The sequence below is a fragment of the Oncorhynchus mykiss genome, chromosome 3 (assembly GCF_013265735.2).
Source record: "Oncorhynchus mykiss isolate Arlee chromosome 3, USDA_OmykA_1.1, whole genome shotgun sequence".
NCBI classification, from domain to species: domain Eukaryota; kingdom Metazoa; phylum Chordata; class Actinopteri; order Salmoniformes; family Salmonidae; genus Oncorhynchus; species Oncorhynchus mykiss.
In genome coordinates this window covers 35,450,397-35,462,604 of record NC_048567.1, presented here as the reverse complement: position 1 = coordinate 35,462,604, position 12,208 = coordinate 35,450,397, and the positions used below count along the sequence as shown (strand labels likewise).

Here is a 12,208-nt window from a genome sequence, read left to right as displayed (position 1 = left end):
CTCAGTTACACCAGCTCTGTCAGGACAAATAGGCCAAAAGTCACCCAACTTATTGTGGGAAGCTTGTGGAAGGCTACAAGAAACATTTGACCCAAGTTAAACAATTTAAAGGCAATGCTACCAAATACGAATTGAGTGTATGTAAACTTCTGACCCACTGGGAATGTGATGAAAGAAATAAAAGCTGAAATAAATCACTCTCTCTACTATTATTCTGACATTTCACATTCTTAAAATAAAGTGGTGATCATAACTGACATAAGACAGGGAATTTTTACTCTGATTAAATATCAGGAATTGTGGAAAACTGAGTTTAAATGTATTTGGCTAAGGTGTATGTAAACTTCCAACTTCAACTGTAACTGGACTAAAGGTGTTAACTGAATTCCAAATGAGTGAGCTGTCAGATCACTTTTGATCAGCAGTATGTAGTGGGGGGCAAACATGTCACAGGGATGGAGAAGCTTTGTCCAGGGTTTAAGCTCAGGTAGTGTTAGCCACTGCCGTTACTGCTGTTCCCATGACTTTTCTACTCCTCTAGGATTGATAGCACACTAAGCCTGTGTTATCCCAGGTACACTGTGCACAAACAGACAGCCTTAACCACTGTATAACAGCAGTGGGAAACCACCTAGTGACAAAAACACCACAAGTCTTCTCCTAGAGGAACAGCTTTTGCAAAATACACATTTTGCCATTTAATTCTAGAAAATGTATCTAAAAAATGGCAACTGCATGGCAACTAATGGATAATATTTTGTTTTGACAGGTAGATATGCTGAGAGCAAGATCTCTTCACAGAGCTACATTTAAAAAAAAAAATACAAACGCAACAATACAATAATCACTGTACATAATACAGTATATAATACAGAGGAGAGAAGAGGTAAAGAGCAGTTTATACCTCTAAGTTCTGCATACTTAGAGGGTTAATTTACTTTGTGGGATAAATCCGAAATAGGTTTCTATCTCTAACCTTGAGTCAGTTGGGCAAATTATGAGTGCTCTTGAGACTAAATCACAGGGGAGTGGCTGGAGCTGAAGAGTGTTTAGGGAAAATGTAATTCACATCAAACCTGGACCCCAATTGCAATCAACCAATGAAAAGGTCAAGCTTCCATTAGCGTTCTCCTCCTCTTTATCATATGGAACTAACTCTCTACATTTCACTCTCTATACAGTATCTGTCTCTACATTTTCTATTTTATACTGCTCCTTAATCCCCAACCACCTCCCTCCTCTTCTACATCAGTGATGGTACTCACAACAGGGATAGGTCAGGAGCATGATGTCATCCATGGCGATGTAGCCTCGCCGCTCCCTGGAAACAGTTGCTTCGATCAGGACCTGGGAAGTAGAATAAAAACAAAAAAGTGAGATAGCTTGGAGTGATAAATCTTGAAACAAATTTGATTGCTGTTATCCTTTATACAATTGAGGCATTTATATCAAATCAAACTGTCCTCCGTCTGAGGCAGAGATCTTAATTATTATCACAAAGCTCTACACAATTGCACAGTTACTGACCCACAAGATAGGTGAGGGAAAAAGAGAGGACCTAAATCTTTAAGAATGGATACAAATTTGACCCTAAATCAAATCAAAATCAAATCAAATGTATTATATTTTTTTCTTTGTATAGCCCTTCGTACAACAGCTGATATCTCAAACCCTAACAATTACAGAGGCATTTATATAAACAGTAACCTGGTTTTCTGTAGTACTATACACTGAGTATTCAAAACATTAGGAACACCATCCCCCCCATGGACTCTAAAAGGTGTCGAAAGCGTTCCACAGGGATGCTGGCCCATGTTGACTCCAATGCTTCCCACAGTTGTGTCAAGTTGGCTGGATGTCCTTTAAGTGGTGGACCATTCTTGATACACACAGGAAACTGTTGAGTGTGAAAAACCCAGCAGCATTGCAGTTCTTGACACAAACCGGTGCGCCTGGAACCTTCTACCATACCCCGTTCAAAGGCACTTAAATCTTTTGTCTTGCTTATTCACACTCTGAAAGGCACACATACACAATCCATGTCTCAATTGTCTCAAGGCTTAAAAATCCTTCTTTAACCTGTCTTTCATAACAGGTGACATCAACAAGGCTTCACAGCTTTCACCTAGATTCACCTGTTCAATCTATGTCATGGAAAGAGCAGGTGTCCTTAACATGTAAGACTTCTAAACGTCCTTCATAAGCACAATGTCTTGAGTAAAATCCAAAATGGAATAATAACAAAACATTGCACGATTGATCATCTTTACACCCTGTTCACCCTGATAGATAAATATGTCCACCAAAATAAGACCAACATTTAGGTTTCCAAAAAGCATTTGATTTTATTTGGCATAAAGGACTGTTCTACAAAGTTATTGAAAGTGGTATAGGGGGTAAAACATATGACGTAATTAAATCAATACTGGCAATACCTGCGGCATGAGAATTGGCAAGAAAAGGACAGAATTCTTTAGCCAGGGGCGGGGCCTTTGCCATGGTTACAAATCTCAGCCTGGCACTTTTCAATATTTACATCAGTGAATTGACCACTATTCTAGAAAATCCCCAGCACCTGGACTCTAAAAGGTGATTCTTCACAGATGACCTGTGCCTGTTGTCACCCACAGCACATGGCCTACAGCAGAGCCTGGACCTGCTAGAGCAGTACTGCCAGATCTGAACCCTAGCAGTAACCCCCAAATAATGATTTTCTAGAGAAGATCCAGATCACAGGGAATTAGACCAAAGTTCTCAATTGGTACAAAATATATGGAGTACTGTACACACTACAATAACGTAGGTTTAAAAATAAACTCAACTGGACACATACAGTGAATGAGGCAGTAAATTAACTGAGAAAGCATGCAGGGCATTCTACGACATTAAAAAACAAATTCAAATTGAAACACCTTTGAAAATTTGTCTCAAATTAATTGAATATGTCATTGAACCAACTGCACTTTATTGCAGCGAGGTGTGGGTTCCCAATTGCAAAACAAGATTTAACTCAACGGGAAAAAACAACCCATTGAAACCCTGAATGCAGAGTTCTGTAAGATTGCTCAGATGTCCAGAGGAAAACTGCAAACAATGCACGCAGGGGAGAATTAGGCCAATATCCACTAATAATAAAAATTACTTTTACCAAGCCCTGCTGAGCAAAGAAAAGAGTCACCTCATCTGGCTGATCCTGAGCTCACAGACCTGTTCTGCTAACACCACAGTTCCAGAATATCCAATCAGAATACACAAAAATGATAACACAGTCAAAACAAAACTACATTACCTATTGGGAAACACAAACACAAAGCAAAATGCCAAGCTATCTGACCCTAAATTGACAGTACACCATGGAAAACTATTTGACCATGGTTACTGATCAAAACCTTAGAAAAGCCTTGACAATGTTCAGGCTCTGTGAGCACAGCCTTGCAATTGAAAAAGGGTAGACAAAGCAAAACCTGGCATTTCACAACAAAAAGTTTAAAAAAAATACAAAACAATGAAATGTCATTTTACAAATTTGAAACCATTATTCAAGGTTCCAAAGACATCTTTGATGAGAATAGGATACCCATTGGGGGAGGAAGCAGAGAGCTGTGGGTTGGCAGTGCACAAAATTGCTGCCTGATTTTATTTGTTATTTGTTATTTATTTAACCTTTATTTAACCTTTATTTAACTAGGCAAGTCAGTCAATGACAGCCTACTGGGTGTGCCTTGTTCAGGGGCAGAACAACAGATTTTTACCTTGTCAGCTCTGGGATTCAATCCAGCAACCTTTCTGTTTCTGGCCCAACGCTCTAACCACTAGGCTACCTGCCGCTCCAATTAAGATGATCTGTGTCTGAGAGCCCTGCACATGTCCTCTATGCCACTGTTATTGTCAAATGTATGGTTCTTTTTATACTTAATTATTGTTGTTTCTGATTATCCTGTTGATAATCCTGATTATTATTATTATTGTAATGACATTAATACTGTAAATGAATCGCTTAATTTCCAATATGTACATTGTGTCCTTATGGCATTAAAGCAATTTGAATTGAAGAGAGAGAGAGAGGAAAAGAGGAATAGATGGATACGTTCTATAGTTCTCTACAAGCCCCTGAGGTCTTGGGGAAATAATGGCATTATCGGGAGGCACAATGTGCTGCCGGACACAGGACCCATTCAGGATTCTAGACAGAGGCAGCTCTAAAGATATAACAGCAGATAATACAGCAAACAAAGGGTCATGTGGCTATGGGGACAGGTGGCTTCCGTACCCAATCCTGTGGTAGAATAAGGTGGAGGTCTGTGGGCGCCAGTGACATCCAATCAATATCAAATCACCGCCCGCCAGTAATAGTCAGACAGTTATTAGACACGGCAGCAAGGTTTGTTTTCCCAGCATCGAGGGCAGCCTGCCCACACATATGATCGAAGTGCAGCCCTGACGTATTGTTTGTCAAAATGCCCGAGCCACTCTACTGTAATGTGCAAGTACTTAAACAGGGAGTCAAATTGAGATAAAACTATTTTACAAGAGGGCCTTGTATAGGTTTACAAATAAAGATAGCTGGGAAATCGAAACATATCCCAGATCAGACAAGAAACAAATCAAATCAAATGTTATTTATATATATATAAATATATATATATATATATAAATATATATATAAATACATATATATAAATATAAATATAAATATAAATATATATATATAAATATATATATATTTTTAAAAATATATATATATATATATATATATATACATACAGTGCCTTGCGAAAGTATTCGGCCCCCTTGAACTTTGCGACCTTTTGCCACATTTCAGGCTTCAAACATAAAGATATAAAACTGTATTTTTTTGTGAAGAATCAACAACAAGTGGGACACAATCATGAAGTGGAACGACATTTATTGGATATTTCAAACTTTTTTAACAAATCAAAAACTGAAAGATTGGGCGTGCAAAATTATTCAGCCCCTTTTCTTTCAGTGCAGCAAACTCTCTCCAGAAGTTCAGTGAGGATCTCTGAATGATCCAATGTTGACCTAAATGACTAATGATGAAAAATACAATCCACCTGTGTGTAATCAAGTCTCCGTATAAATACACCTGCACTGTGATAGTCTCAGAGGTCCGTTAAAAGCGCAGAGAGCATCATGAAGAACAAGGAACACACCAGGCAGGTCCGAGATACTGTTGTGAAGAAGTTTAAAGCCGGATTTGGATACAAAAAGATTTCCCAAGCTTTAAACATCCCAAGGAGCACTGTGCAAGCGATAATATTGAAATGGAAGGAGTATCAGACCACTGCAAATCTACCAAGACCTGGCCGTCCCTCTAAACTTTCAGCTCATACAAGGAGAAGACTGATCAGAGATGCAGCCAAGAGGCCCAAGATCACTCTGGATGAACTGCAGAGATCTACAGCTGAGGTGGGAGACTCTGTCCATAGGACAACAATCAGTCGTATATTGCACAAATCTGGCCTTTATGGAAGAGTGGCAAGAAGAAAGCCATTTCTTAAAGATATCCATAAAAAGTGTTGTTTAAAGTTTGCCATAACCACCTGGGAGACACACCAAACATGTGGAAGAAGGTGCTCTGGTCAGATGAAACCAAAATTGAACTTTTTGGCAACAATGCAAAACGTTATGTTTGGCGTAAAAGCAACACAGCTGAACACACCATCCCCACTGTCAAACATGGTGGTGGCAGCATCATGGTTTGGGGCTGCTTTACTTCAGCAGGGACAAGGAAGATGGTTAAAATTGATGGGAAGATGGATGGAGCCAAATACAGGACCATTCTGGAAGAAAACCTGATGGAGTCTGCAAAAGACCTGAGACTGGGACGGAGATTTGTCTTTCAACAAGACAATGATACAAAACATAAAGCAAAATCTACAATGGAATGGTTCAAAAATAAACATATCCAGGCGTTAGAATGGCCAAGTCAAAGTCCAGACCTGAATCCAATCGAGAATCTGTGGAAAGAACTGAAAACTGCTGTTCACAAATGCTCTCCATCCAACCTCACTGAGCTCGAGCTGTTTTGCAAGGAGGAATGGGAAAAAATGTCAGTCTCTCGATGTGCAAAACTGATAGAGACATACCCCAAGCGACTTACAGCTGTAATCGCAGCAAAAGGTGGCGCTACAAAGTATTAACTTAAGGGGGCTGAATAATTTTGCACGCCCAATTTTTCAGTTTTTGATTTGTTAAAAAAGTTTGAAATATCCAATAAATGTCGTTCCACTTCATGATTGTGTCCCACTTGTTGTTGATTCTTCACCAAAAAATACAGTTTTATATCTTTATGTTTGAAGCCTGAAATGTGGCAAAAGGTCGCAAAGTTCAAGGGGGCCGAATACTTTCGCAAGGCACTGTATATATATATAAAATAACACATCCTAGATCTGAATGAATGAAATATTCTTATTAAATACTTTTTTCTTTACATAGTTGAATGTGTGACAACAAAATCACACAAAAATGATCAATGGAAATCAAATTTATCAACCCATGGAGGTCTGGATTTGGAGTCACACTCAAAAACCACACTACAGGCTGATCCAACTTTGATGTAATGTCCTTAAAACAAGTCAAAATGAGGCTCAGTAGTGTGCGTGGCCTCCATGTGCCTGTATGACCTCCCTACAATGCCTGGGCATGCTCCTGATTAGGTGCCGGATGGTCTCCTGAGGGATCTCCTCCCAGACCTGAACTAAAGCATCCGCCAACTCCTGGACAGTCTGTGGTGCAACAGATGGTGGATGGAGCGAGACATGATGTCCCAGATGTGCTCAATTGGATTCAGGTCTGGGGAACGGGCGGGCCAGTCCATAGCATCAATGCTTTCCTCTTGCAGGAACTTTTGACACACTCCAGCCACATGAGGTCTAGCATTGTCTTGCATTAGGAGGAACCCAGGGCCAACCGCACCAGCATATGGTCTCACAAGGGGTCTGAGGATCTCATCTCGGTACCTAATGGCCGTCAGGCTACCTCTGGCGAGCACATGGAGACATCCAGACTGTCACATGTGCTCAGTGTGAACCTGCTTTCATCTGTGAAGAGCACAGGGCGCCAGTGGCGAATTTGCCAATCTTGGTGTTCTCTGGCAAATGCCAAACGTCCTGCACGGTGTTGGGCTGTAAGCACAACCCCCACCTGTGGACGTCGGGCCCTCATACCACCCTCATGGAGTCTGTTTCTGACCGTTTGAGCAGACACATGCACATTTGTGGCCTGCTGGAGGTCATTTTGCAGGGCTCTGGCAGTGCTCCTCCTGCTCCTCCTTGCACAAAGGCGGAGGTAGCGGTCCTGCTGCTGGGTGGTTGCCCTCCTACGGCCTCCTCCATGTCTCCTGATGTACTGGCCTGTCTCCTGGTAGCGCCTCCATGCTCTGGACACTACGCTGACAGACACAGCAAACCTTCTTGCCACAGCTCGCATTAATGTGCCATCCTGAGCCACTTGTGTGGGTTGTAGACTCCGTCTCATGCTACCACTAGTCAAAGCACAGCCAGCATTCAAAAGTGACCAAAACATCAGCCAGGAAGCATAGGAACTGAGAAGTGGTCTGTGGTTATCACCTGCAGAACCACTCCTTTATTGGGGGTCTTGCTAATTGCCTATAATTTCCACCTGTTGTCTATTCCATTTGCACAACAGCATGTGAAATTTGTTGTCAATCAGTGTTGCTTCCTAAGTGGACAGTTTGATTTCACAGAAGTGTGATTGACTTGGAGTTACATTGTGTTGTTTAAGCGTTCCCTTTATTTTTATGAGCAGTGTATATAATGAGGTTACATACAAGGGGTACCGGTATAGTAACTGCCAGATAGAAATCTTTATTCAGTTTGGTATACAAAAAGTAACTTGAACTACCTTTGCCAGTTGGAATGTGCATGTAGGAAGCAACCTAGTAATGTTCTGTACCCGAACCCCAGGATAGCACAAAGATTTTGCCCCGGGAACCGAGATGCTTTTTACCATAGAGCTGCCGGTGATAATGACTGGTGAGATGTCAGAGGAGATCTGGCAGTTGATAAGACTATGCAATTAGTCTATTAAACTGAATATCTGACTCCATAAAGAGTATTTAGCAATATGCATTACACTATAGTTAAGTAACAGTTTTAGAAAGGTCAAGAAAGATCTAAGAATGGTCTGTATCAAAAGCAGATATTTAACCTTTTACAGCAGTGGGCTAAATCAGGGTCACACAGAGTGTTTCTTGGTAGTCTTATACAAGTCTAATTTGAAACAAAAGTATACACCTTACACACATGGTTATGGTCTTAAAGAAATAAAACACCTGTAACATGTCAGATATAGATTCACTTATGAGTTTGCATCCCAATATTACACTTTACATACATCACAGAAGACTGAAATATAACACAAACGTTTGACATATAAACCACGGATTTCGAGGTGTAAAAAAAGTGTATTAATTATGAAAAATATTAACATTCCATCCTTGAGGCCACTAGAGTGTGATTTGATCATATGACTGCAGGAAAGGGATATCATTGTAAAATGAATGGATTCACATACAAGGCATAAAAATTACAAGGCAATACTAGCATGATCAGAGATAGAGAAAGATAAGTCATAGCCTGAAATGTCGTGCCCCAAGAAGTCCATGGGAAGGGGAGAGAGAGAGAGAGAGAGAGAGAGAGAGAGCAGGTCAGAAACAAATAAAGCAAAAGAGACAATGGAGAGAAGATCCTTGTATCACCATTTGACCATGTTTTGATTCAAAATTTGAGTTGTTGACCCAATAGTATTACTGCAGAGTTAACCTCCAATCAGATATCCGACCTACAGAATGTAAAGTCAACAGAGAGCAACAGAGAGAATGCTGAATTCCGGGGGAAGACAATAAACCATCTTGCATTCAGGTGATAAGAGTCACTTCGGGGTCTGGGCCGCCCTACATCTTTCTGATATTTCTGTCCTGTCTGTGAATGCGTGTGAGCGTATACAGTGCCTTGCAAAAGTATTCATCCCCCTTGGCGTTTTTCCTATTTTGTTGCATTACAACCTGTAGTTTAAATGGATTTTTACTTGGATTTCATGTAATGGACATACACAAAATAGTCCAAATTGGTGAAGTGCAATGAAAAGAAATAACAAACGGAAAAGTAGTGCGTGCATATGTATTTACCCCCTTTGCTATGAAGCCCCTAAATACGATCTGGTGCAACCAATTACCTCCAGAAGTCAAATAATTTGTTAAATAAAGTTAACCTGTGTGCAATCTAAGTGTCACATGATCTCAATATATATATACACACCTGTTCTGAAAGGCCCCAGAGTCTGCAACATCACTAAGCAAGGCGTACCACCCAGCAAGCGGCACCATGAAGACCAAGGACCTCTCCAAACAGGTCAGGGACAAAGTTGTGGAGAAGAACAGATCAGGATTAGGTTATAAGAAAATATCAGAAACTTTGAACATCCCACGGAGCACCATTAACTTCATAATTAAAAATGTAAAGAATATGGCACCACAACAAACCTGCTAAGAGAGGGCCGCCCACCGAAACTCACGGACTAGGCAAGGAGGGCATTAATCAGAGAGGCAACAAAGAGTCCAAAGATAACCCTGAAGGAGCTGCAAAGCACCACAGCGGAGATTGGAGTATCTGTCCATAGGACCACTTTAAGCCGTACACTGCACAGAGCTGGGCTTTACGGTAGAGTGGCAAGAAAAAAGTCATTGCTTAAAGAAAGAAATAAGCAAACACGTTTGATGTTCGCCAAAAGGCATGTGGGAGACTCCCCAAACATATGGAAATAGGTACTCTGGTCAGATGAGACTAAAATTGAGCTTTTTGGCCATCAAGGAAAACACTATGTATGGCGCAAACCCAACACCTCTCACCACCCAGCATGGTGGTGGCAGCATCATGCTGTGGGGATGTTTTTCATTGGCAGGGACTGGGAAACTGGTCAGAATGGAAGGAATGATAGATGGAGCTAAATACAGGGACATTATTGAGGAAAACCTGTTTCAGTCTTCCAGAGATCTGAGACTTGGTCGGAGGTTCACCTTCCAGCAGGACAATGAACCTAAGCATACTGCTAAAGCAACACTCGAGTGGTTTAAGGGGAAACATTTAAATGTCTTGGAATGGCCTAGTCAAATCCCATACCTCAATCCAATTGAGAATCTGTAGTATGACTTAAAGATTGCTGTACACCAGCGGAACCCATCCAACTTGAAGGAGCTGGAGCAGTTTTGCCTTGAAGAATGGGAAAGAATCCCAGTGGCTAGATGTGCCAAGCTTATAAAATTAATACCCCAAGAGACTTGCAGCTGCAATTGCTGCAAAACGTGGCTTTACAAAGTATTGTGAATAGTTATGCACGCTCAAGTTCAGGTTTTTTGTGCGTTATTTCTCGTTTGTTTCACAATAAAAATATTTTGCATCTTCAAAGCGGTAGGCGTGTTGTGTAAATCAAGTGATACAAACCCCCCCAAAAAAATACATTTTAATTCCAGGTTGCAAGGCAACAAAATAGGAAAATTGCCAAGGGGGGTGAATACTTTTGCAAGCCACTGTATGCCTTTGTGTGTTTGTGTGACACTGAACAAATTGGTTAGTGTGCTAAGTCACCATGGCTCTCATGCTATTTCTCAGAGATAGCAAATCAGCCCGAGCTGGAGTAGAAGAGTAGCCTTTTGGGAGGAAAGGTTGAAATAAATCAGAAGCAGAGGGATCAGACATTATGGTAGACAACTTAGAAATACCTTCACAGTTTAATTGAAGGTGCAATTATTCTCTGCCGAGCTAAAGCACTCAATGAGAGATTGATTGCAGGCTCATCTTTAATTGTCTCGGCCATTAGGGCTGCAGGTTATTTAAAGAGGGAGACATTCAAAACATTTGTTTCAATAAACAACAGTCTATAGATTTTACTGAGGACCACTTTACCAATTAAACGTTCCATATGTGCATAGTTTATTCTAATCAGAGGTTACTTTACTTTGAGAAAAAAAATGCATTGGAAAATAAATGTCTGGGCATGCAGTGATTTAAGATTTAAGACTGAAATAAAATATACATTATGAGAACGTATTAAATAACGCTGGATTGCCAGACCTTTAGAAGTGGTTGTCATATATACAAATCAAGAGATCATTTATTTGGAACTATAAAAATACTAGCCTCCACCCCTTCCTTTTTGGTCAGGAACTGGCATTTAGATGCCAAGGCCTTGCACTCACCATTACCAAGTCAGGGAAAGATAATTGCTCCTTAAATACTCACAGATTAAATCAAATCAAATTTTATTGGTCACATGGTTAGCAGATGTAATGCGAGTGTAGCAAAATGCTTGTGCTTCTAGTTCTGACAGTGCTGTAATCTAACAATTCCACAACAACTACCTAATACACAAATCTAAAGGGATGGAATAGGAATATGTACATATGAATAAATGGATGAGCAATGACCGAGCGGCACAGGCATGATGCAATTCATGCTATAAAATACAGTATATACATATGAGATGAGTAATGTAAAATATGTCAACATTATTAAAGTGGCATTATTTAAAGTGATCCATTTATTAAAGTGGCCAATGATTCGAGTCTGTATGTAGGTAGTCGCCTCTCTATGTTAGTGATGGAAACATGGTAAGGCACATCTGACCAGGTTGTCAAAGGAAATATTTATGTCTTTCCATGAGAGAGGGTTCAGACATAGAGGGGGGAGAGGGGAAGATATCAACAGTCCCTGGTTAAACTTAAGATTGCCTGTCTGTCTGTCTCGTAGATCGATTAATCACACACTTTTTGTTTATAAAGCCCCATTGCAGAAAATTCCACTCTATATATCTTCATTGTTAACCTACAGAAGTACAGACTACAGGACTCGGAATCGGGTGGTTAACTCTGGAGATCCCTACCATTACTGAGGAGGGCCAATCGGCCTTTTGTTTTTTGCACCTTATGTGTGGAATGATATCCAAAATACTTTAAAGTTGGAAGAATTGGTTCCCCTAGGGCAGGGCTGTCCAACCACGTTCCTGGAGAGCTACCGTCCTGTAGGTTTTCACTCCAACCCTAATCTAGCACACCTGACTATATTAATTAGCTGGTTGATAAACTGAATCAGGTTAGCTACAACTGGTGTGAAGCGAAAACCTACAGGAGAGTAGCTCTCCAGGAACAGGGTTGGAGAGCCCTGCCCTA

The 12,208-nt window shown here is 40.6% G+C and overlaps 1 protein-coding gene across 8 annotated transcripts in view; it reads right to left on the bottom strand.

Annotated features, from left to right (window-relative positions):
• Nucleotides 1-12,208, bottom strand: part of ptprub (protein tyrosine phosphatase receptor type Ub) — a 353,002-nt gene that overhangs the window by 148,492 nt on the left and 192,302 nt on the right. For all 8 annotated transcript variants that reach the window (XM_036973945.1, XM_036973950.1, XM_036973953.1 and 5 more), the window contains exon 4: nt 1,266-1,347. In XM_036973945.1, coding sequence (XP_036829840.1) covers nt 1,266-1,347 — 82 coding nt within the window. The remainder of the gene's footprint in view (nt 1-1,265; nt 1,348-12,208) is intronic.